The sequence below is a fragment of the Procambarus clarkii genome, chromosome 29 (assembly GCF_040958095.1).
Source record: "Procambarus clarkii isolate CNS0578487 chromosome 29, FALCON_Pclarkii_2.0, whole genome shotgun sequence".
Classification (NCBI taxonomy): Eukaryota; Metazoa; Arthropoda; class Malacostraca; order Decapoda; family Cambaridae; genus Procambarus; species Procambarus clarkii.
The window spans coordinates 7,679,465-7,706,814 of record NC_091178.1 but is presented as its reverse complement, the minus strand read 5'-3'; the positions used below and the strand labels follow the sequence as shown (position 1 = coordinate 7,706,814).

At 37.0% G+C, this 27,350-nt stretch overlaps 1 protein-coding gene across 2 annotated transcripts; it reads left to right on the top strand.

The window, feature by feature from the left end:
• Positions 1-27,350, top strand: LOC123764999 (sorting nexin-6). 2 transcript variants are annotated; one of them, XM_045753309.2, is made up of 13 exons: positions 1-197; positions 300-344; positions 5,151-5,255; positions 6,814-6,924; positions 10,143-10,264; positions 14,163-14,286; positions 14,824-15,028; positions 15,519-15,634; positions 15,794-15,976; positions 19,017-19,034; positions 24,025-24,088; positions 24,232-24,317; positions 25,809-27,350. In XM_045753309.2, the coding sequence occupies exons 1-13, from the start codon at positions 108-110 to the stop codon at positions 25,857-25,859; spliced, it is 1,320 nt and encodes a 439-aa protein (XP_045609265.1). In that variant the 5' UTR covers positions 1-107; the 3' UTR covers positions 25,860-27,350. The 2 variants fall into 2 exon arrangements, with proteins under 2 accessions (XP_045609265.1, XP_045609266.1); XM_045753310.2 differs by lacking the exon at positions 19,017-19,034 and having other exon boundaries at positions 3-197.

Below are 27,350 nucleotides of genomic sequence, written 5' to 3'. Positions count from 1 at the left end.
GAGGAGGATCAGGAGCGGTGCCGGACACGACGTGGGACCCGACCCTACTCCCGAGGCCCAGACCCCACCTCCGACCCCACTCTCCTCTCGCCGCCACCACCAACACGATGTTCTTTTACCCGAGCTCCTCCTCCTATCAGCGTCTGACACTTGATGGGCAGCGGTTATGTCACTTATTGTATTTCACAGCCATGATGGTAGGCGTTTCTCCGCTTATTACAATTGTAATTACATAATATATTGGGTTATTAAGCTCTGAACTCGCACTGTACGAGCTAAATCAACCACTCTTGTTACAGGACGGAATGGAAGAGGTGCTTCACAGCGAAACAAATGGAACGAAGGTGAGAGAGGGAAAGGGTGTTGGGATGATAGACAGCAAGTGATAGTCACATGAGCTCTGCTCCTCACCCCTTGAGCCTCAGCCAGGATAAACATTGTGGCTCAACACCTCTGGATCCTCAGCCAGGGACGGATCTAGCCCCCTCCATTGAGGGCTAGACACCTCTAGCGCCTCAGTTGCTGGTGACACTGGCTTGACTCCCAAGGAGTCTCATCCTGGGGAAAACACTAAGAGTTTGACTCCTCTGGAGCCTTCAGTAGGGAAAACTGTTGAGCTCAACACCCCACTTGTAAATGAACTGGAAGTTGGATTAATTTACTTACTCTTAACAGCTCATAGTCAGGCATGATAAATTTCCCATAAGAATTGAGGTGCATTACAAAAGTACTTTAGCGGTAGCTGTACCATGTTAGTTATGGCGAATTCACCACGTGTGAGCGAAAGAGTTACAGGAATGACGGAGGCTCTCCTCGAGTCTGTAGTCTTCAGACGTACAGGCAGAAGCAAGTCTAGGCCTCGGAGGTATATAGGGTAAGAGAAGAGGTAGGCGAATCCTCCAGTTACAGCCATCAAGTAGATACAGGCCAAGAAATCTAGCAGGAAAGTACAGGATGTCAACTGCATGGAATGGTTGGTCTTTTCTGCCAGAGGCATGCGGCCCCGGGGTGGCACTCCCAATCATCGTCGGGTGTAACCTGGAGGAAAATGCTCCTGCCGTTGGGTTATTTAAATGTGGCTCCCTCCACAGCATTAATAGCCCATTTTAGTTGGGTTCCAATAAATCTTGTCCTCTCCAATCTCACCCACATACCAACCCAATCTTCCTGAAACCTGTTAAACTGTCAATAGTTTAAATTGGTAATGCATTCTGCTCATTTGCAATTGTTCCCAAACATCATTCCCCAATATACTTTCTAAATCAAAATTTTGCCAGGTTGTTCCCATTGCTGCAGATTTTGACCTGTTTAACAGTTTCAGAACCCTTGTTTATATCACCTTATTTATGCCCCTAATCCAGTTGAAAATCTCAATTATATCCTCCCCTTGTCATGTGCGTCTTCTCTGAGTTCATATCAGTTTGTCTTTGTAGGTATCAGCCTTGTCCGCTGTCTGTAATTTCTATAATCTGTCCACTCTGTAGTGTGGCGGCAGACTGCTGTGCAATTCTGAAGCGAGGCCTCACCATTCCTAGATATAGCTGAAGGATAATATTCATACTGCTTGTTGCTGAAGGTGTGATGCTTATAAATCTCTGTTTCATTTATTTTGTGTAGTGATGCAGTGCTGTCTCGACCTCAGCTTGGTCCTAACCATGACTTCCAAATCTCACGATTTGATCTACTCACAACTGTATTATTGATATGGTATATAAAATTGCTGTCTTTCCCCAAAGTAAAGCATTTTCGTTTCTGAAAATTAACCCACAAATTGTCATTTTTCCACCATGATTGATGTTATTAATTAACTACAATTCATTGCATTGATAGACAGGCAGCCAGTGGGTATGTATGTATGTATGTATGTATGTATGTATGTATGTATGTATGTATGTATGTATGTATGTATGTACAGTAATTATATATATATATATATATATATATGTTGTACCTAGTAGCCAGAATGTCCTACTCAGCCTACTATGCAAGGCCCGATTTGCCTAATAGGCCAAGTTTTCCTGAATTTATATATTTTTCAAATTTTTTTCTCATGAAATGATAAATCTGTCCATTTCATTATGCATGAGTTTGTTTAAATTTGAGTTCAAACTAACGTAGGTATATGACCGAACCTAACCAACCCTACCTAACCTATCTTAACCTAACCTAAACTATCTTAACCTAACCTAAACTAACACAACTAAGTCAATAAATTATGTTCCTAATATTATATAATAATAATAATTCCAATAATCTAATTGGAAACAATTTATTGAAAATAAAGAAAATCACTAGGCCTATTAGGCAAATCAGGCCTGGCATAGTAGGCCGAGAAGTGCAGTTCTGGCTACTAGGTACGACATTATATATATATATATATATATATATATATATATATATATATGTCGTACCTAGTAGCCAGAACGCACTTCTCAGCCTACTATGCAAGGCCTGATTTGCCTAATAAGCCAAGTTTTCATGAATTAATTGTTTTTTGACTACCTAACCTAACCTAACCTAACTTTTTCGGTTACCTAACCAAACCTAACTTATAAAGATAGGTTAGGTTAGGTTAGGTAGGGTTGGTTAGGTTCGATCATATATCTACGTTAATTTTAACTCCAATAAAAAAAAATTTACCTCATACATAATGAAATGGGTAGCTTTATTATTTCATAAGAAAAAAATTAGAGAAAATATATTAATTCAGGAAAACTTGGCTTATTAGGCAAATCGGGCCTTGGATAGTAGGCTGAGAAGTGAGTTCTGGCTACTAGGTACGACATATATATATATATATGTATATATGTCGTACCTAGTAGCCAGAACGCACTTCTCGGCCTACAATGCAAGGCCCGATTTGCATATATATATATATATATATATATATATTTTCTTAAAATATAATATAATATAAATAAATATTCTTAAAATTAATATAAAGTCTTATATTGAAGGTCCCCTTTCCCCCCCTTTCCCTGAATGTCAAATTACTGATCCTTCCCAGAATGCAATCCCACAATATGCTGACTAATTCCTGGATACCTACTTACAGCTAGGTGAACAGGCGCATTAGGTTATAGGAAAAGTTTCCAACTGTTTCTGTCCTGCCTGGGATTTTAGTTGCTGATAATTAAGTCATTGATTTATTTAAAAGGAATTTTGTAATTATACAATATTAAATGTTCCTATGGGTATAGTTTTACATGATACACTTGTAAAGAAAGCAAGTCAGTCATTAAGGACACATCATTTATGGTAGGCTCCTCAAAAATTGCTCTGGCACTGTTCTGCATTTCTTAGAAAAATGGACCATTTTAAAAGATATGTAGTTATGAATCCTACCCAAAAGTAGGTGTGATAATTTTCTGTTTGGACTTTATAAAATGTAGAGAAGTTGTAGAGAAGATATGAGGTAGAACATACAGGCTACATGTTAGTATCTTTTGTAGTTTTGGAGATAATAAAATTTAACCCTTTAGTTGCATGAATTGATTTCAGAAGTGTGGATTGTTTTGGCATATGTACTCCAAATATCGGAAGTAAGGGAAGCTATTTTTGAAAACAAAACTCAAATCACATTAGTTAGTCATTTTAAAGTACAGGTATTTGATTCATAAACATACGAAATGACTGATGCATGGAATTAATTTAGGCTTTTTGCGGATGGGTTGTAAACATTCCCATCCACTGTCACCATCAGGTAAATAATAATTAAACCAATTTCTTGTAACCAGGGATAGAATATCTACAGTAAATTTCCATTCACACCCAGGCATAACTTGTCTCAAGATACAAACTCAACTCTGTGGTATTTAATTTAATTCACTGAAACATTAAACTAGTTATGAATCTCGTGAATACATTCAAATGCGCAATTAAATCACGCTTACTTATGTATGTATGAGAAAATATTGAGTCAGTGTGATGTCTAGGGATACATTTGATCCATCACATTGTCTCGGTATTTTCTCTTAATAGTCAAATATTGGAGCCAAAAGGTAAAGCAGTGAAAGAGACAATTTTTTTAATAGGTTTTACAAAATGTGGTTCAGTGGAATGCTTCACTAGCAGCAGTAGTGGACAATAAATACCCAAACATGCAGTTCAGAGGGTGTAACATGGAATTGCATAATGTGACATCATGTAGATGATATCTTGGCTAATGGCTAATTGGAAATCCTTATCAAAGATTGTATTGCTACACTACTGCAATGCATCTTTCAGCTGCTAAAAATTTCAAGATGAGATTATCAAATTTTCTTTGTTTAACCCTTTGGCAGTAAGAAACAATTGCCGTCCATCAGAAGTTTTTGGCTTGTGAGTGTGAATGGCGACTGTGATCAGGTACAGTTCTCAGAAAAGTTTGCACATACTGTAATGTTCAACCAGGCCTTCTAGCTGTCAAAATATTGACCCCTGGACTTGGTACAACAGGTGTTAATCAAATGTAACCTACTTTGATAGCACAAAAGTCACTTGGAATATCACCCTCAAATCCTCACATTTCCACGTACAGTACTGTATTTCCAAGATTTTCTTGACAGTGTTACATTGTACAGTATTGTTCACTGTGAAATGAGTAAAAGCAACCGTATATAATTATGCATATTTGAGTAAATTTACTTGCCTGCTGATGAATTTTTTATTGTAATATAAATGTGTGTATGTTAATGTTTTCTTGTTCGACTTTCACTGCCACGAGTGCTATAATGATTAATTATATAATAAAATACTTGTGTTAAAACATAATTTGTTTTAATAATTAATGAAGTAATTGAAAAAAATGAGTACTATACTATGCAAAAAAAAATCGATATAGGAAAACTGGCAATTTTTTTTCTGGGAAGAACCCCTTGGTGGCTAGCTGGCATTAATCACCTCGATAGTTCTACGCGTATGGTGCACAGCCAGGCCCTTGCGAGTCATAAGTGCTTTCTGGAGACCAAAGACAGTATCTGTTTTACTAGGAGGCACAAGGAGCTGGGGGATGCTATATCAGCCCAGACCAAGAGGAAATACAGTATTTAATTAGGCTAAGTTAGCCTAGCAAAATTGTTGCTAGGTTTCCTCCAGTAATGGGGTTTCTATTTTAATTATATAAATGTTTATATTTACACGTTAATACTAGTACTATATGTTTATTTCAGAGTGGGAGATCTGACACAGTGGATCTCAATGACAGCTCACTGCAAGTGGATATTTCTGATGCCTTGAGTGAAAGAGAAAAAGTCAAGTTTACCGTCCATACAAAAGTAAGCTCCAGGATTGTGACCTTTTCTTGAATGCCTTCTTGAAATTTGTTAAATGTTGGTAAAATTATATAATTTATTTACAGACAACTACTGCTGAGAGACTTCCTCCAAAAGTATAGAATAATCTGGAACATTTAATACTGCTCTAGACAATATTGTCTGCCAACCTAGTGACGGAGCTAGGTCATTCTGTAACACAATGAGAATAAGGCACTAGGACTTTTGTAGGTTAAATACATTTCCCTGAAACTTGAGATGGTTAAAGTTATCATAGAGCAGACTTGATGCTAGATATCGGGTGGTCACCAAAAGGGTTGTAAATTATGGTTGGAAAAAGTTGTGCTCTGTTGTTTAACCCTTCCAAGGCACAAATCATATATGATTTTGTTCTAACTGACTGGAGGGTGCATATTATACAGTCTACTGTATATTTGTTGTAGAGTACAGTATTGCACATGATTTAAAAACTCGGTGGCTACATGGGGTTTACATTGGGTTTCTCAGGGCTTCGGTAAACGGACAACATTTAAAAAAAAAATCATGGCCGCCATTCCTGGGTGTGAAGGTCTCGGTACTGTACCGAGTGAGCAACCAGGGCTTGTGCATGTTGCAGGAGCTAACAGCACTGCTAATCAGCTTATGACCACAGCATTGCTTAAAAATGACAAAATATATATGTAACTGCTATTATTTTTCTATGATAGTATTATAGAAGAGCCTGACTGATAAAGATTGTGTACAATGTTCAGATATCAGTGAAGACAATGCTGTTCATGGTGTTCAGAGTGCTTGGCATGCAGCCACAGCACACTGTCATTGTTTGGTTCATCTAAGCATCTTGAAATGACTGCTCAATTTCCTTTACAAAATAAACTTGTGGAAAATATTAATTTACAGGATTTAGTGACTAGAATTCTGATAACAGAATTAGTGATGTTCACAGTATGGTGGGAGGAGGAATCTTGTTAAATAAGGTAGCGTTGTTAGCCGACTTCTGTGTGGTAGCGCTATGCTGTTTGGACTCACCCGACCAGCTTAGTGGTTTTTATGGTGAACAAAACTGTAGATACAGGTAGTTATATATAATGTGTGTGTGTATATATAGTGTAATAATGGCAAAAACAGTTTGATTGATCCAATCAATCAAAGCACCATATTTTTGAGTACAGTATAGCGATGTTCCACACATCTAACTACAGTATATAAATTCCTTAGATTACACACTATTAAATAATATTACAGCAAAAAAAACTAGATATAAAAGCAGTCAAAGACATTGAAATAATTATGTAAAAATGTATTTGTGGCATCCCCCACCACACTCAGCTGTCAGGTTATTTTATGTTAATAACTTCATTCACTTGCCGTTGCTGTACTTAATTTTTCCTTCTGCAACACCAGTTGCAGCTTGTAATCCATAGAGGTCAGGCATCGACTTTTAAAATACTTTCCCTGGTGTATCTAAAGTTAGTATAATAATTTTGTTGTTGTAGCACTGAGAAAGATTTTGTAATTTATAAAGGCATTAGTATGAATTAAGTGTGTTTTATGCTTTCAGACTACCCTTCCTGAGTACAGCAAGCCAGAGTTCTCGGTAGTTAGGCAACATGAAGAGTTCATTTGGCTACATGACCGTTTTGACGAAAATGAGGACTATGCAGGTTATATTGTAAGTTGTTTAGTGTTTAAATGTTTAATACTGTAGCTTATGAGGAAATTATGAAAAATTTGTTATGGTGCAAACAGAGGGGAAGAAAGGTGAAAAATGTTTTGTTGGTTATAATTTCACCTAAATATTATAAGTTGTTGAAATGTGAATAAGAAAAACTTGTATTTAAAGTATTTTTCACTCTTGCACGGCTTCCATCTCCCATAAGTGATAAACAGACTTGATATAGACTCCCACTTATCACCTGTAGGAGATTTGAATATTACAAAGCACATCCTAAGTCCTAGAGATTCTATGTGGATGGCATTTGACACTAGAAACCTCTGGTAATGGTTTCCTATACCTGTATTTAAAACTTAAATCCTGAGATCCTTAAGTTTAGTTAAACCTAAGGCCTTAGTTAAAAGATGGGCACCATGTCATTTACTATAGCGTGTTATCATATATAAAGATTCGAGAACTGCAACTGAAACCTTGCAACAAGAACACTTACGTGGCAACAGCCATCTAACCATAAATGACATGGTATTAATGCAAACACTCAGAACTCAAGGTCATTGGGTACTTATCAACTGGGTGCCAAGTCATGTGGGAATAATAGGGAATGACATTGCAGATGAAGCTGCAAAATTTGCAACTAAGAGAAGAAATGTAGACATTTACATATCACAGAGTCTAACACAGATTAAAGAAATAATTAGAGATAGAGGAATGCAGATGTACAGTGACCACAACACAGTAGCTGTAACATCAGGATCTGCGGGTGGTACAAGAGTTCAACCAACTATGAACAACTTATTTTGATGAAAGGTAACAATAGAAAACCTAAGTACACTTACAGTGCATCAGTCTTGGATGCCCATGTGCATGATGAAATAGGCTTGTAGATTCCAGAAGATGAGAAGTAATATCAGCATTGTGAAGAAATGCCTGACAGACCACTGGAACATTATCTAACACAGTGCAGAGTTACAAACCAAATAAGATTTCAACTGAGATTTAACAGACCAGTTGTTGTTAAGCACACAGTACATAATCATACTAAAGAGACCATTCGAGTCATAAATACTCGTACGCTTCTTAAGTAAGACAGAAATGAGAAACAAGTAATACTTAGTGAGCCAGCCAGAGGCTTAGGATCCATGCAGAAATATCCCTAAACCAAAATATTTTGCTGATATCATTGCCAGGAACTTTTGATGCCATGCAAAATTTCAAAAACTTTTATGGACTTGGAAGATATTGGCGATGAGAAGAGAGTATCACAGGTACTGGTATACTGTAGTTAACTTGAAATTATCCCTCAGAATATGATGTTAACATGTGTTCATCTCACTACAAACTAAAATTATTAGAATTTATTATTATTCCTGATATTAACCCTTAAACTGCGCATGGCGTATATATACGCCATGAGTAACATGTCCCACTGTGCGCATGGCGTATATATACGCCATAGGGTGCTAGGCACGATTCAAATGGCCTGCGGCTACATGGGGTTCACATTAGCTTCCTCAGGGCTCTTGTTAACAGACGCCATCTTTTTTTTAAAATTGTGGGCAATATTCTCCGATGTGAGAGCCACAGTACTGTTGGAACAACCAAGGCTAGGCACGCAGCATGAGCGAACAGCATTGCTGTTCAGCTTGTGACCACAGCATCGCCAAAAAATGTCAAAGTAAATATATAACTGCTATTATTTAGCGATGACAGTATTATAGATGACCCCTGGCTGTAATAAAAATGTTCCAGAATTGTGATAACAGCAGGATTGTTGTGATAATTAGCGCTGTGGGAGGAGTAATGCTGAGGGAGGGAGGGAGATAGCATCATTTACTGACTGTGTGGCCACCTGTTATTGTCTGCATTCACCATACCAGCTCAATGGTTCTTTACGGTGAACACAAATGTAAATACCTATATATGATGTGTGTATTAGTGTAATAATAGCAAAAGGATTATGTTGGGAGGAGCCATTTGGGTGACGGAGGTGGCGTCGTCTGCATGACTTGTCTAGCTGTGTAGAGGGTGGCCACTATGCTCTTTGAGCACCCTACAAGCTTAGGTGTACAGTTACAGTGCATACAACATGTAGATACTTATATATAATGTGTGTATATAGTGTAATAACACTGCAAACAGTATTGTTGGGGAGAAATTTAGTACGTGTGACCTTGAATGTGTGAGGGAGGCAGCCGCCAGCTGACTGTGTGTGGCAACGACTCTTAGTGTCTGAACTATATCAGCTTAGTTGTACAGTTGTGTTGAACAAAACATGTAGATACTTATATATAACGTATGTATATAGTGAATAAAATAAAAAACAGGATGGTGGGAGGAGAAAGTGGGCGAGTGAGGTGTTGTAACAAGTGGCTGGCTGGTGTGTGGCAGTCACTCCTTGTTGCTTTTCGACTCACAATACCAACTTAGTGGTTTGTTATGGTGAACAAAACATGCAGATACTTATATATAACCTGTGTATAGAGTGTAATAACAGCAAAACTATTTGTTTATTGTTGTATGAACATAATAATTGTATCACTAATATGCATACCATACTTTTGAGTATAGCAATGATTCACCCCTTTTATTATATAAATATATCATAATGCACTCTATTGAATAATATTACTGCAAAAAACTAAGAAAAAATCAGAGACATTGAAATAATTAGGTAATAATATCTTTGTGGCAACTCCTACCTGTCAGCTCGGGTGACGCTGACCAGCTCGGGTGAGGCTGACCAGCTCTGATGACCGCTCTGTCGACGCCCACATTTTGCCAGACTTCCTCGGCCTATTGCACCCAAAATATGTCGCCTACGATTTTTTTTTTCCCCGTGCTCAGGGAACACAAATTAACATTTTCAAAAGACAAAATAATTTTTTAGATTTTTTTTTCTTGTGCACAGGGGTGTAAATCTCCTCAGGACTCTTTAGCAGCTTAAGGATTAAACAACAATGTTTATAAAAAAGAAATATATAATTTGTTTATATGTACCAGGAAATCAACATAATTTAGGATGCACAGTTAGGGGGGTTTAAATCCTTGGTAGAAATCTGGTGATGATAAGAAATTAGATTGTTTAAGACAAATTGTGTAAGTGCCACCTAACTTTACAGTTTATACATAAAAGTAGTGTGTTATAAAGGTAGATAAAAGTATTAATGCATAAGCTACAAGTTGATAAGGTACAGAATTTCCATACTTCCCATTAGATCCCTCCACCACCGCCTCGTCCCGACTTCGATGCATCGCGGGAAAAACTCCAAAAATTGGGAGAGGGAGAAGGCAGCATGACTAAAGAAGAGTTCAGCAAGATGAAACAGGAGCTGGAGGCGTATGTACTGGGACTTATCTGTTCTCGGGAATGTTTCATTATGTAGAGAATTCTTACATAGTAAATTTTGTAGAAACCTTGCATATTGCATACCTGTTCTCCATGTTGCATATAGCTGATTTGTAGATGCATCATTTGTAAATCATATCATAGCATGTATTTTTAAATTACTGCATGTGATTTGTCGTTTATCACAAGTGGGAACGGCTTCACTAGCGTGATAGTTAAACCAGCATGTGAGAAAGCATAAGCTAAAGGATTGAATGCTCCTTTAGGTGTCTTAACACCTGTTGCAATAAAGATTTCTAAGCGAGATTGTGTGAAGCCATCTCATGAGCGATTATCTAGAGGGAGGATGGCATCAAAGATATACTGTATGCTGTATAGACAATGAAGAGTAATACTATTCTTCCGCTTGCTGGCCGTGCCTGCTGTCTGTGATACTGTCCTTAGAAAATATTAGTTTTTCTTCATTAATGTTATCTCTGCTCTGACAGTACTAGCCCTTATATTTAGGTGTCACCTGTGAACATTGTTCTCATCTTGTTCAGACAAACTCCTGATTAACAGGATTGGTGAGAAAACCTGTATCTTTTCAACTATTTTTTGTAAAGTCTTTTAGAATCCTCCTTGAATATTACGCCTGAATTATTGACTATTGCACAGTTCTTCCTTTGTTTGTTAGGTATTCCCTAGTAGGGATACTTTCTTAGGTTCATATTATGAGGCTTCAATTTGGTATCTGGAGAATGCTTCATCACATTGACCTGAAACGTGAATAACTTCTTCATAGCAATCTTTACGAGAGGGCCACCTCAGTAGCTCCCCAAGCTAAGCACTGGCCTCCAGGTGACCTGGGCTGTTACCTGGTGGTAGTCAGGAGCATCATGGTTAGACAGTTTTTACTGTGGCAATGATCATCAAGAAGCCTCGAGATCAGTGCTTCCTCATAAATGACAGTGGTGAAATAACTCAGCCAGGCACTCTTTGGCCAGGTGCTGCAATCCCACTAAAATCTGCTCCTTTCCTGCCCCCCTCCTTCCTACCTCCCTCTCTCCCTCCCTTCTCTGATCCCCCTCTTTCCATTTATACCCTCCTCTCTTCCTCCCCTCTGCTCTTCTCTTCATTGGCCTTCAAGTCCACTTCCTGGTCAGTCCATGTTATTGTTCAACTACTGTACTACATCTTCCGCACATCCTTCAAATGTGCACACCTCTCACTTTCCACTCTGCTTTATTCAGTTATTTCTAGATGCAGTCCGTTATTTTGTTAATGCAGAATGAATCTCATGTCTGCTGGTACAAACCCAGATTTCATCCCATTACACAAGGCAGCAATATTTTCTACATCACTACATCTACACTCTCATTCCAGGCACTGGCCAGATTTTTAATAAATTCCAGTTCCATTCTTCTTATAAAGTGAAGAACTGCATATCTAAATGCTGTTTAGCTGGGTTGTCTGCTTGTTCATAGGCAATTTATAAAATATTTTGGATGGACCCTGAAGAGATCAAAATGGTATATTCTTGTATTTGAGCAATGGTGCCTTTATTATTCTTGCTCTTTCATGTGCCTTTGCTGTAATGCTTGGAGTTGCTATATATGAGAACTGTTGTGTACAAAGGTGGCTTTTGAGTCTGATGGGCCGCATCAGAAGGCGAGGGGAAGTAGCCAAACATAGGGATGGGAAGGGCCCCGTCATATCTCAAGATGTGCTCGCCATCATGAAGGAGGAACTCAAATAGTGAGTTTCTTTTTTCCCCTCTCTTTACTGTAAACCAATATCAGGTGTGTGTGGGGTTTTTGTATTACTTTTCAGCTGTCACGTTGCTGCTGGGTGGTTGCAAGAATTATGGCAATACTAAAAATATATATTGATAAGTATTTATTTGTGATTAAAAGAAGAGTTTTAGAAGTATTTTCTGCAAATTATATTAAAAATTATTTTGTAATCATTTGAAAGCTATAACTCAGTCTTGTATAGAAGATAAAGGTTATAAATGACACTTAGTATAATTGTCTAATCAGTAAACTGATTTTTTATTCTAAATAATTTCAAATTGGTACAGCTATATACACAATGTATTTCCATCCTGTACGTATTTATGAACAAAATTTTCTTAAGATTTTTACCATTTGGTTATAAGAAATACTATAGTTTGTCAGCATGTGTCAGCTGTTGACATATGTACTCTTGTTTTGGATCTACAAGAACGCTATTATTCCTGCCTGCTTTTTTCTTGCTTTTATTTAGTCAATCTCTCATTAGTGTGTTATTTCTTATGGTACTGTTTGATTTGTCCGTTTTGTTTATATTTGTTACTGTTTTTTATTTTTATTTGTCTTAATGCTGAATGTTTCATTGTGCTTTTCTAGTTGTCAGTGATGCTGTCTTACAATGCTTATTTAGCAATAGTAATGCTTACAAGTTATTTGCTAAAGGACAAGAAAATATTTATATTTTTGGTGATATTTTACTGTAAACATACTTTATATTTAACTGTACATTTTCATGCATGATTATGAACCACTGAGCTATTTTGGAGGGTATGATAATGAAATCCAAGGACAGCATAATACCACACCGAGGAATTCCTGAAACCAGCACCTTCACGAACAAGAAGACACAGATTCAAGTTAAGAAATCAAAAGGTGCAGAAAAAATATTAGAAAGTTTTCTTTGGCAAACAGAGTAGTAGACGGTTGGAACAAGGTAAGTGAGAAGGTGGTGGAGGCCAAAACTGACAGTAGTTTCAAAGCGTTATATGACAAAGGGTACTGGGAAGACGGGACACCACGAGCGTAGCTCTCGTCCTCGTCCAGCAGACAATGCAAAATGCATCATAGTATACTATGCACATTGCTAGTTTTAGGCACAATGTTGCTGCTATTATCAACATTCTGATAACAGTAGTGCATAATTTGATAAATTTATATACACAAAGATATGACAATTATATTAGTGACATGATTATTATAGTCTTAGAACAAGAAAACAGTACTTTTGCTATTATTACACTGCATATACACCATTTATATATATATATATATAACTATCTGCATTTTTGTGTACTATAATGTACCATTAAGCTGGTTTGATGGTTCCCCCCACACACACACGGTATAGCATCAACACGGTAGTCAACTGACACGACACCATCTGTCTCACTACCTGACTCTGTATAATGCCTCCAATATAATATGCCTGTCACTACTCTAGGCACATTGTTGCTATTATCATCAGCAGCATTCTGGTCAGTAAATCCTAAATATGAATAATTTTGTACAAAGTTTATTTTATAAAGGAGAATGTGGTAATTAATGATGCTTAGATGCCCCAAACAATGGTAGTGTGCTGTGGTTGTCTGCATCATGCTGTGAACATCAAGAGCATTGTGTTCACTAATGGATCTGATCACGGCACATAGTCTTTATTATAGTCAAAATGTTATTTAATACTATTGTCGGAAAATTATAGCAGTTACGTATTTCATCAGTTTTAAGCGATGCCATGGACACAATTGAGCAGTGGTGCTGCTAGCTCGTGCTGCATGTGCCACCCTTGGTTGCTTATTCAGTACTAATGTCTTCACATCCAGGAATGGTGTCCATGATTTTTTCTCAAAATAGCATCTATTTACTGGAGATCTAAGATTGCAGATGTGAGCCCCACGTACCCACAGGAGTTCTAAATCTTTCAATGTACAGGAAATACAGCCCAAGCTGTGATGTGCAGTTTGCAGAAAATTAGCCATCCACCTGTGGTGGCCAATTTTCAGCAAACTGCACACCAATTAATTGGAGTACAATTAAGTAATTACACACATTCTGTAATGTTTAATAATTATGGTAAAAGCAGAAATGCACTGAGGTTTATAATAAGTTTTTGTCCTCAGTGAGTACCTGGCAACCTTCAAGAAGACGGTAGCCATGCATGAAGTCTTCCTCACCAGACTAGCTCAGCATCCTGTCTTTAGGACTGATCACAACTTCAAGGTCTTCCTCGAATATGAACAAGATGTAAGTTCAAATCAGAGTTAAAATATTTGGGATAATTCTGTCAATTGAAAGGAAACACAGAATTTGAATGCAAATTGGAAAGCAATTATAAATGAAAGCTCCAGTTAACTTGCTAATTATCATAGATAACATATCAGGTATTAGACTTAGGCATTATTTTAGGATACATTGCAGTTTCCTATCTGAATTTCATGTGCATTTTTCAAACAAATATATTTTATCACCAGTTGTGCAAGAAACATCTTCAGAGACATCTTTCTAACAGTAGAAGATGTGTATTTTTGTTTTTTTTCCTGTGATGCTGCGTTACTGAATGGGTGCCATGTGTGTTGTACTGGCATTATCTGAATGGGTGCCATGTGTGTTGTACTGGTATTATCTAAGAAAACATTATTAGTACAGTAGTAGAAAACAGGTATTAGATACATAAATATTTTCCTTTTAATGTAATTATGTAATCTTTAAATTGATTAGTTTTGTAATACAGAAATTGTCTGTTGATACTCAGTAGCAAAAAATGCTTCTCTAAACCTTCAGTTGTCAGTGAGAACAAAGAACAAGAAAGAAAAAGTTGAAGGACTTTTCAAGAGTTTCAACAAGTCAACAGATGAGATCCTGTTGTCAGCCACCCAGAAGGATGTGGATGATTACTTTGAGAAGGAGAAAGGTTTCCTCCTTGAGTACCACACAGCCATCAAGGATGCAACCATAAAAGCTGACAAGATGACACAGACACACAAAAGTGAGTTCACAAAACTAATCAAACATGCATTATTTTAGAACAGATTTATGTGAATTAAATATTCTAGTAGGAATACCTTATGATTGTCGTATATTTTTCTTACAACAGTTTTGGCATGCAGTGCATCATCATAAGTTGGAACAAAAGTGTGCCTATTCAAATTTAGCAATGTAGCTCCATAGTAATATTTTGTTATTTATTGTATGTAACTGATGCATTCAGGAAGCCTCATCATATTAATGTAAACCTACAGCAGTTATTTGTGATCATAAAACTTAAGTTTTCTTGTTAGGGTATACAGCTCAATGGCAGCTACAGAATATTTCTTGTTCTTTATTTCTGAAGAATTCCCCATCCTATTGAACTGAAAGTGTGAACATGGTGTTGAAAATATTGTTGGGGGGAATAAAGTTCAGATGAAAATTTGTGTATTAGAGGTCACTTGACATCATTGTCGGCATGCATTAACTTTTGAGCAACTTGCCGGCAGATGTGGCTGACTCGTACATCAAACTCTCAACTGGCTTATCACAACTTGGAACTATTGAGGGCCCTAGACTAGAAAAATTTATTAACAAGGTTGCTGATACTTTTGAAAAGGCTAGGGTAAGTATGAATATTTTACAGCAGAATTAAAACTGGTAAAACTTAAACAATGAAATATTTTCTAGACTATATGGTATAAATGAACTGGTGACATTGTGAAGCTAAACTATTAAATATTTATTACAGTTTTAGCATATGCACTTCTTAATTTTCATACAGAAAGTTGAAGGCAGAGTAGCATCAGACGAAGATTTGAAGCTTTCAGATACCCTTCGATACTATGTTAGAGACGGGAGTGCAGCGAAGGACCTCTTATATCGTCGGCTTCGATGTCTTGCAAACTATGAACAAGCAAATAAAAACTTGGATCGAGCACGTGCCAAGAACAAGGATGTCCATGCAGTGAGTGTAGTAGGTGTCTCGGCTAAGAGCACCTGATATTGTGTGTTGTACAGTACTTTGTATGTGGGCCATTTTAGGTAGTAATACGTCTGTGGTTGTAATTCATGCATACTTTGCATTTAAATTGTGATTGCGAGTGTATGTGCAAGAGTGTGTGTGTGTGTGAGAGAGAAGGGAAGGGAAGGGAACTATCAGGAGAAAGTGCCAAGCCATTATAACTGTAGCACTTGGTAGGGGTCAGGATAAGGATTTGGGATGGGACGGGGAGGAAGGAATGGTGCCCAACCACTTTGACAGTCAGGGATTGAACGCCGACCTGCATGAAGCGAGACAGTTGCTCTGCCGTCCAGCCCGAGTGTGTGTGTGTGTGGAGTGAAAGGGAAGGGAGATTTTTATCTGTAGAGGAGGAGGGCGGGGTACGTAAGCTCATACAGTGCATACTTGTATCAGGAACGGTTGAGGGCCACAGGGCTAACAACACTGCAAACCAGGCATGACAGGGCAGATCTCATTCATCAGGTGAAAGTATTTGGATGGAATTTCCTTTCACACACAACAAGAGACAGAGAGAGACACACACATAATGCACTTATAAAATACTTAAAGGATTGACAGAGTAGAAAGAAATGGTGTTGACAATGTATACTGATAGAACCAGAGGGCCTATATGGAAGGTTGAAATACAGATTAGCAAAACTGACATTAGACTTTTTGTAGCATAAGAGTAGAAGGGAAATTAGAATAAAGTATATGACCAGGTTGTAAAAGAAAACTTGATTTATAATTTCAAAAGTAGGTTTGATGAGAAAATTAGGTCAGGGAGTCATTGTATTAGACAACCAGCAGCTAGAAAGGTGGGATCCATGAGCTGAAGTTTGATTCTGCAGGCACAAAAAGGCAGGTACACATACATGCAGAGAGTGAGTATTTAATATTTCAGGTTTTAAGTTTAGTGGACATTTTAAGTAAATATTAGTTTACCCATACAGTAGTAATACAATACAGCTGGTTCTACTGTACTGTGGACCTCCTGTGCACGGATCACAAGTTTAGACCCATTACTTGGTGTGGTAGATGTATCATTGTTTTTGTTGTTTACACAAGAGTAGTATAAAGGTGACAAATTGTCTACCTCTTGCTTGCAGGCTAAGAGCTTTCCCACAGCTCTCGTGAATCATTTTTCTTCAACACTTATCTGCTAGGTACACAATAGTTTGATAATTATAGTGCTTGCTTACTGTTTTATAAATGTTAAGCTTTAATGATACTGTATTGCTTCCCAATTGCTTTAGTTGTTAATTGCTTAGCTGGGCTAGTAATTTTAGCATTTCATGTACTGTACCAAGGATATTTTGTTAAATTTTAAGGACTTATGAGAAATTGAAATTCATCTTTAGAAATTGAGCTATTCAGTTAGTGCCCTTGGGTGTCCAGACTTTGTTAGTACTCCTCTGAAGTTTATAATTTCCAGGGGGACAAAACTCACTTGATAGCCATTTATGTAATTTAGCATAAATTTATATTGATTTTCCACTACTGTATCTTGAGTCTAATAATTTTTTGAGGGTCTGCATTCTTTTTCTATTATACTGTATATATATAGAATCTGATAGTGATTTTATATTTTGTATCATGCATGACACATTGTTACATAAAACAATTTTTTTAGAGTACTTTTGAGATGATGAAACAAACACGAATGGTAATTTGGCAAATGCATCATTAACAAACTAATTTAATTGTGTTGACCTTCAATGTACCTACAATGTTTGCTGTGGGGTGACTGTACACCCTTAGAGGAAGAAAATGATTCTGCCTCTTACGCGAGCTAGGTTACGATAGCTGGAACTTTGGTGCTTATGACACTCGGTGATTCAGGAAGGTACTAAAAATACTGTAATAGATATATCATTGTTTCTTACTGAAATATGAATATACAAATTTTGGGGGTATTTAAACACCCAAGAGTACTTCGGTAGGCTTAAAAAAACATAGTGTGGATGTTATTTTTAATATTAATGACATCTTGAACTGGTGACGTTGTGGATAAGTTTACAGTTTGAACCACCTTGGCTTTGTCAGTCTGTGAGAGATCAAGAGAAATCTTATATTAAGTAATTTAATACTGTATACATCTCAAGACTGCTCCACTAGGGTTGATAAAGTTGTCCTCTATCAAAGCTTCAACTGGGAAAATCTGGTCATTGGTATGAGGGAAGATCTGATGCATTCCTTATGGCAAGTAGTAACTAGGCTCGATGTACAATACCAAGACAAATTCAACTGTTAAGGGTTTATGGTTTGCAATATACTACTGTAATTAGTATTAGCTGCTTTGGTACGTGATAAAGGTTGGTTGATTTAGTTTATAGAGTATGGTAGCAGACAAAATTAACAACTTTCCTGTGAGGTAGCCACTTTTATTTAAAATAGCAGTATAATTATTTTTGTTATTCAGTGCAACAATTTTAGTTTTCACTTCTGTCATCAGATAGATTTTGATTTTATCAAGATAAAATAACTTTTTGGAGAATACTTTTTAAAATTTCAGATAGCACTACCATTTTATCAGTCATTTAGGTGTATAAAATACACTTTAAAATATGTTTAATATAGGAGAATACAATTAACCATGTGAATGCTGGATGGGTCATTTTGTGTGTGCTTTGATAGATGTGTTTCTGCAGATGTTTACTTGTGTATGTGTAATGAGTGCAAACAATTTGAGTAAAGATTTATCTGGAAGGATTATTAGAGCACTTAAATTTTAAAAAATGCTTATTTCATGATGTAACTCTTTTTAGTGTATTTATGTAATTTATTTACATTATGCTTCTACCATTCATGCTGCTTCCTGTGTGTGATAATTATTGCACTACTAATTTGTCAAGAGTCTTGGTTTCCATGTGTCACTTGCTTTAGTTCTTAGGCTTCCAATTGCCAATTTTTTGTTCTTTATAATAGTGGTGGTGGTGTTGTCCCTTGTTTACTTGTGTGTATTTACTAACGACTTCCTGTCTTCCCGTACCAATACTACCAGCCCGTGGACGTTGCCGATGTAAGTATGATGCTTGGCATGGAGAGCTACTGCCTTATCAAAATATTTGTTATAAAATTTATAATTTTATAAAATATTTAATGTTTTATGAGTAACATCACAATTAGGATATAAATAATATAGCTGCCATATACAGTACCATACTACAGTCATAAGCTGAGGTTACCATGTCAATTCTTTGCCCAAGTAGTTGCTAAATCTATTTCCCACAGTACTGTACATTGAAGCCTGGCTCTATCCACAATAAAAGTACTGTAAGTTTCTTTATTCAAGATTATTTAGATGTGGCTAGCAAATAAATGATTTTGTGGCTCCCCATGACTGCTGGGAGGTTCTATTGAGCTGTTGGAACCATATGGGTCACATCAGTATTTAAAAAGTGGCACAAATCCTAAGTCATCGTGTGATAACAGCACTTCAGGTATTAGGATCTTTTAAGAATTTTTATTTTTCAAATCCAAAATTTTAATTACCTGTGCATAAATATAAATAATGTACTGTAAAATGTGAAGTTTGACAATATATTATTAACATAAACCAACATTAATCTAATTCATATTTTGTTTAACTCTCGTGGGTGCTGGCTTGTTGTTGAGGGGCTCCCCATAACCTGGCCTTGGGCTGCTGTAGGTAGTTTTGGCCTCATTCCCCTTCCCCCCCTGCCTCTTGGAATGGCATTTAAGCTAAGACACTCACCAAGTTTAGAACCCTGTAAAGGTCATATGACCACTTACTGAAGGAGTTGCCCATGAGGTGTCCAGACTGGGGTGCATGGGGTAAGGGATTCTTTACACTGGCATCAGAGATTTGTAGGATGTTGTAGGTCTTGTTGTTAAAAAGAGGGAGCACTGTTCGGAATGATACAAAGCCTGTCCAGCATTGGCTTATTCCTGGAATCCCTTGCTGCCTTAGTAGTTGGTATCCCATACCTCTGGGGTCCACTCTTCTTTCACACTTATTTTGAATATTAAACTTTTGGCTTCTCTGTCTTTTGTGGTGGGTGACTGGGTCCTCGAATCAGAACTGTCTAGAAGATTGGATTTCTCCTCTCATGAGGGGGGGAAGCTTCCTGCTGGCTCTACAGTATTTGCTTTGTTTGGCCATAACATGGACCAGTCCCTGACTCTTGATCCTCTCCCTTTCCCTGCAGGGACATCTCCAGAGATCTCCAACTGGCTCATTGCCAGTTATCGATCTTTATTGTTGTTATGGCACCCTCACTATTATAGGATAGAATATGCCTTACTAACCCCAGTTCCTCACAAAACTCCCACATTCCATGAAACACTTGGTTCACCTAGATGGGTCACCTCCTAATGGGTGCTGCCTTGATGTGGTGCGAGGGCTCTTGTCCTCACCCACGAGTGGGTGATAGTGGTTTCTGCTTCCCTCTCTAGCCTACTGTGGCAGTGCACAAGTGAAATATATCCTTTGGCTTAGCCATCCATACATTTCCCTTCATCTGGACATCTTGTGTCCAGCGGCTGCAGGTCCTGGGGGCAACACACTTCTTTAGCAGAAGGATAGGAGTAGATCAGGAAGTTCCCTGTTGCTCAATTGAATCAGTCAGTTAGTCTAACTAGTGAGTGTATCCTTATTTGGATTAATTGGGCATTGGTGGTTCAGTATCCTTGTTAGTCTCTTGGTAGCTGATTTGGACCCTTCTCTGGTTACCTACATATACTTTCCTGTTACCCCTCTTTGTTACTGTCACTTGTTGGGCTATTCTCTCTCTCAGCCTTGTGTGGTAGACAACCAGGCTCTCTAGTTAGACTGGCCTAGAAGGATCAGTTTATCCCTCTCCCAAGGGGGGTACTTCCTCCTGGCCCCATGGCTCTTGCTGTGTTGGGTCCTGATCTGGCATTGTTCTTAGCTCTTCCTCTGATCCTTTCACTTCTGTGGGAGGGATATCTTCCACATCCCTTGTAGCTACTGATTCATCACCTCATGCAACACCTTCCATGTTTATTACAATGGTGCTTTATGCCTCATCACTACTGTTGGGGCTTAGCATTATGATCAAGCTCAGCTTCACCTCGTTGAGCTTGACCCACCTCCATAATGCTGGGATCTTGGCATTCATTAGTAACACCTTGAGCAATTAACTCGTTAACACTTTCGCTCACTGTGCGCGCGAGCCCCGCACTACCCTAGTTGGGTTTCAGCGTTTCACGGGAGTGCGTGGTAATTCTGAAAAGTGTATACTCTTTTCAATTTTGTCGCCTCAAATCTTGTCCAAGGTTTTTCAGTTTGGTATCATTGTGTTCACAATAGAATTCTCTACAGGACTAAAGGCATATAAAGTCCAAAAGCCCGACGTACTATCCACAACAAACAGATAAAGTGAGAGCGTGTTACCTGGGAGCGCGTAGGAGCGATAAAATGTGTAGACTCTTTTCACTTTGGTCACCTCAGTTCTCATCCTAGGTCTTTCATTTTGATATCAATGTGTTTGCAATAGAATTCCCAACAGGAGTATATGTATATAATGTCAAAAACCGCAGCACTCTCCACCCGCTGATGTGATGAAAGCAGGCCAAGGTTACCCGGAAGAGAGCGCCACGCCACCCTAAGGGGCGCCTGGCCTTCCATTAGAAAGCGCGTAATACTGAAAGGTTTATACTCTTTTTCAACTGTGTCATCTCAATTCTCGTCCTAGGTTATTCAATTTGATATCAATGTGTTCGCAATAGAATTCTCTACAGAACTAATTGCATATAAATTCCAAAAGTCCGGCGTACCACCTGCAGCAAACAGAGAAAGTGAGAGCGAGTTATTTGGGAGCGTGCAAAAGCAGTGAAATGTGTAAACACTCTTTCACTTTGGTCACCTCAATTCTCGTCATAGGTCTTTCATTTTGGTATCAGTGTGTTCTCAATTGAATTCTCTACAGGACTAAATGCATATAAAGTCCAAAATCCCGGCATACCACCCACAGCAAACAAAGAAAGTGACATCGCATTACCTCCGTGAGCGCTAATCAAGCACAATAAAATGTGTATGCTCTTTTTAACTTTATATATAAGGCATATAAGGTCCAAAACCACGGCGCGCCCCTCCCACAGCCAAGTGCAAATGCTGGACACAGTTTTTAATGGACGACGCAATGCTGCTTCGGAAGCCGGAAGTCCGTGTACTAAATTTAGCATGCAATGCTGCGTCATTACTGAGCGAAAGTGTTAAGTATATAGTATACATAAATTTGTGGCTTGCAAGCTAGACAAAGTAAGATCTATCTATACAGTTTATAAGTAAATATAGTGTACTATGAAAAGACTGGCCAGTAATACTGTTCACATGTATGGGCATTTGTAGTGTGAGAAGACTGCTTTGATTGTTGGATATCTTGCATTGGCTTCTTTGCTATTTTGGGAAATAAGTTACAGTAAACAAAAACCCTATTGTTTGCCCACAATTTTGCACTGTAGCATGGTTCTGTGACAGTAGTGATTATTAAATTGGCTGGTCTAATTGAACTTGATATAAGTCCTGTGTAAAGGGAAGGTGCAACAAATTTATAAACAAATAATATTTTTACATGGCAGAGGACTCCAGGGAAGCTGTCTGTTCCTTAATAACATTGGCACTCTTGCACTAAAACAACTTAAAGCTAATATTTATTTCAACAAAATTATTACCCCTTAAAGTTTTGTCCATGGGCACTTTTGTTAATGTAAGCAAAAAACTGATACTGTATCACATAATTTTCTTGAGCTATAAATAAGTAATTGATTATAGCCTAACAGGGAGGGTTGTGTTCACTTGGTGTGTTACTTATGTGTTCTCGACTCATTCTTATTGGCTTCATTATGGCTTGTGGAAATTTGTGTGATATGAATTTAAAGATGGATTTCTGTATACTGTATTGATTTCCTATTGCACTTGCTTTTAATTATTATAACTTTCATATAATATATATATATATATATATATATATATATATATATATATATATATATATATATATATATATATATATATATATATATATATAATATGTCGTACCTAGTAGCCAGAACGCACTTCTCTGCCTACTATGCAAGGCCTGATTTGCCTAATAAGCCAAGTTTTCATGAATTAATTGTTTTTCGACTACCTAACCTAACCTAACTTTTTCGGCTACCTAACCTATAAAGATAGGTTAGGTTAGGTAGGGTTGGTTAGGTTCGGTCATATATCTACGTTAATTTTAACTCCAATAAAAAAATATTGACCTCATACATAATGAATATGGGTAGCTTTATCATTTCATAAGAAAAAAAGTAGAGAAAATATATTAATTCATGAAAACTTGGCTTATTAGGCAAATCGGGCCTTGCATAGTAGGCCAAGAAGTGCGTTCTGGCTACTAGGTACGACATATATATATAATTAATGTTAATTTCTTAAATGGTTATTACATGCACACAAAGTATACAAATAAAGTATGTTTGATGTGTTATCACAATGGCCCAGGCAAACCATGAAAATTTAAAATTTGCCAAACCTTGGCAAAATTAAAATTTCTATTTTAAATGCACCTTCCACTACAAATTTCTGCACCTACAGTACTAGTTAAAATTGCTGTATATTTGGTATATTGTTTGTCATGCAGTTATATATTTCAAGTACTGTTTAGTAATTAATTAGTCTCCAGGCCTATTGATTCAAGATCTTATTTCACTTGATTTCCAAAAGGTACTTTTAAGAAATAGTAGTTTACTAAATTGTAGATGTTTTGTTTATTATCAGTTCTTCAAATGTGTCAAAGTTCAATATGACAAATAAATAAATCCACAAGGGCCGTGACGAGGTGACGAGTTCAGTATGACAATTGTCAGCATTCGTAGATAATAACTGAAGCATTTAATAGTGGTGTAATAAACTGACAGAATATCTTAATTGAATCTGTATAATTGTCATTTAATTTTCACTTTAACTTTGGATCTAATTATTGCATAAATTTTTGTTGTTGTTTATTATTGTATGGTGTGTGTGTTCTCTCCTTTAGGCGGAACTAGCGCAACAGAATGCTTGCGAGAGGTTTGAACACATGTCATCAAGAGCCAAGGAGGGTATGTATTATATATGTTTTTAGATACACCACACAGACTGTATGCTGGCTGTTTGTCACATAATGAAATTTACAGATTTCTCTTGTTATGTTATTAACATTTGCATTTTTCTAAAGTCTGTTCCATTTATGGTATACCTGTAGAACTGGGTGACTTCAAGTCGCGTCGTGTGGCAGCCTTCAGGAAGAACTTGATTGAACTTGCTGAACTAGAACTAAAACATGCGAAGGTGTGTATAGATAAGTGGTATTTAGTAAGTAAATTTTCAAGGTTTCTCATAACTATGCAGGATTGTCATAACTTTTAGAACTTAATATTTCATTTTATGTTAACTGTTTCACATATGAGATGGACATATAAAGTGGATGGATGACAGTTCTGGAAATAATACTTAAAGGCAAGGGAAAGGTGGGTCAAAGGTGATCAAGGGTTCTCATGTACGTGGACTAACAATCCTAATGTTAAAGATATGTCTTCAACTAGCAACAAGTTAAATGCTGAAAATGTTTTGTCTATTACAAATTAGCCAGATGACTGGATCAGAGAAAAAATAATATTTTATAGTGCAATACAACATAGTTAATCTGACTTAAACATAGGGAAGTGACATGCAGAAAATAAATAGGTTTAAGACTAATTAATGAATTCCCAGCATTGATAGATAGGGTGGAACAGGAATAGAAGAGTTTGGAAGAAAAGTTGAATGTCTCAGATAAGGGGACTGATACTAAAGTATGTCATACACTTGTTGGTTGAGTATTCTTTGATTGTCAAAAAGATAGGTACATGTCTGCCAAGGATATATGGTAATGTACCTGTTATCATTAGTGTGAGCGAGAGAGGAGGTGGGGAGATGCATCCCAATGACTGGAATGTTCTAGTTTGCTGAGGAGACTTAACCTCTCAAAGCTTTCATTTTAAAGATGTTTCTGGGAGGACTTCCTGTGCTACTCACCTGGTAACCTTCAAACCTCTTGTACCACTCCGGTCTCTAACAAAAGAAGAACACTTAGTGGAGACCAGTATCAAAATGTGACCCTTTCAGCACAGGCAAGGGGAATCAGAGTATAAGATCACAGAACCAAAGAAAAACTGCCATTTGCAGTAACAGGATGAGAATTATGTACTTGTTATTCAGGTCCAACTTAAGATTAGCAACACTCGCTCACCACAAGATGGCAACCCTGGTGGGCTGAGGGGCACTGCCAGCCACCACAGTTATTTACACACTTAGTGTTTTTGCCTCCGGGTACCTGACTGCTCTTTGAGCTTTAGGCATTAGTTAACTGTTGGCCTTTTGAAATTTGTCTCATTGTGGGGTCTCTTCACAAGGGACCTCGTCCTGGGTAGTGCTTGTGTCTCAGCTCCTCGTTAATTAATTAAAATTATTAATTAATAATTAATTTTAACATTAAAGTTTTCAGTCTAAAGTTTAATGATTATTTTCACTAAAATAAAGTAACATTGTTAGCAGCAGAGTAAATATAACAAAAGTTTTAAAATTAAACTTATTGGTCATTGTATTTTTTCTTTGATTCTCTCTATATATTTAGAGTTTTTTTAAGTATCATCTTTTTGATAATGTTCAAAATTTAGTGCCTTTATTTTGGCATAGACTCATTGCATTAAATTTGATATATAATAATGCTAGTGTCTAGATATAAGAAGTATCGTTGGGATATTGACCTGGTAATGCAATGCATTAATTCTTGCTGTTCAGGCACAAGCTCAGCTTCTGAAGAACTGCTTACAAGCCCTTGAAGAAGAGTGACAATATTCCCACCAAGGTAGAACACGAAAACAGGAAGCACACTTGCAAACGCACGTTCCCAGGTTCCGTATGTGTGCCATGCAGGATGGCACTAAAACGAATTTGCAGAGTATTACAAGTTGACACTGCAGAAATGTATGGTTTAGCAGGTTTGTTATGCAAGGTGATATTGGCACATGCCAATGTGGATTGGACATGAAATGAAAGACAATACTGCTGTGATTTATGATTACTGTTCATGGATACATATTCTATACTGAAGACTGTGATGAATGATAGTTAATATAAAGACAGTGTTTATGATCTAATATAATACTAATGAAAACATAAGTGTTGAACTATAAACTAAAAAAAAGACAGCTGCATTTTATTGATTTTTTTTTTTTTTATGAACATATTTTGGAACGGGTAAATCAACTTAAATTTGTACTGGTGTAGGAAAAAATTTGAAAAGATATTATTGTGATTTAGTATGAAATTTTTAATTTACTGTGTATGGAATTCTGATAAGCTGATATTTCTGACCAAAGAAAAAAAAAGTGTGGTTAGAAAAATAGGGGGTTGACTGTTTACCCTGTGTATAGGGATTGTAGGGATGACTTAAAGCAGCTGCTACAGTTCTGACGTACTGGGTCAAGTCCAAGTAGTTCCAGCTTATTCCAGTTAACACATGACTTCATATCCTGTGATGCTGTAAAGCATTGTCTGTATACTGAGGCATAAGTTTCAGGATAAACTGTTTCAATAATATTACTGCAAAGCATCAGTTATTTTCCTATGGTGTTCCTCAGAGTTACTGTACATCCAGTGTGTATATACAAGTTTATATACATATATATATTAGCAATTTGCTATTCAATAAAATATTGATATATAATTTTCAGATAGGGTTCTTTGCACATATATAAACATATTACCATAGTTAATATTTGTGACGTCCATATGTTGTGTTGAGGGATTTTATTTTTCCCAACCTGCTATTGAGGGCTTACTGTGAAGGCCTGAAAAAGAGTCCACAGTCCAGCAGTCAATCGGTAATTTTCATATTTCTTACATATTTTCAGCACAGTACTTCTCATACAGATCTTTTGCTCAATTCATTTTAATTGATGGTCACTTAAAGTTTTCAAATGCTGTTTAATCAGCAAGCATGAGATTTAGACTTTAATTTTATTAATCATATTTTGTTTGTGCACTTAAATATTCCAGTGATTATTCAGAGCTTTATTACCTCACATGAATGATTAAGGAGTTGTGTGGTGGCCGTGAGAAGCATCACCCTGTAGTGTTGTTACATGACCTGCTGTAGTTGCTGATGGTCCACAAGAGGCTACACATTTGTTTCCTGGCTCTTGTGCTCTTGTTGCCAGTGACAGTTTTACAAGTATTGAAATGTATGCCCAATTTGTTAAGATTTTTTATATCTGTGATTCATGAAATTGATGTATTTAAAAGGTATTTGAAGATGTAATAGTGGGTATTCTTTAAAAA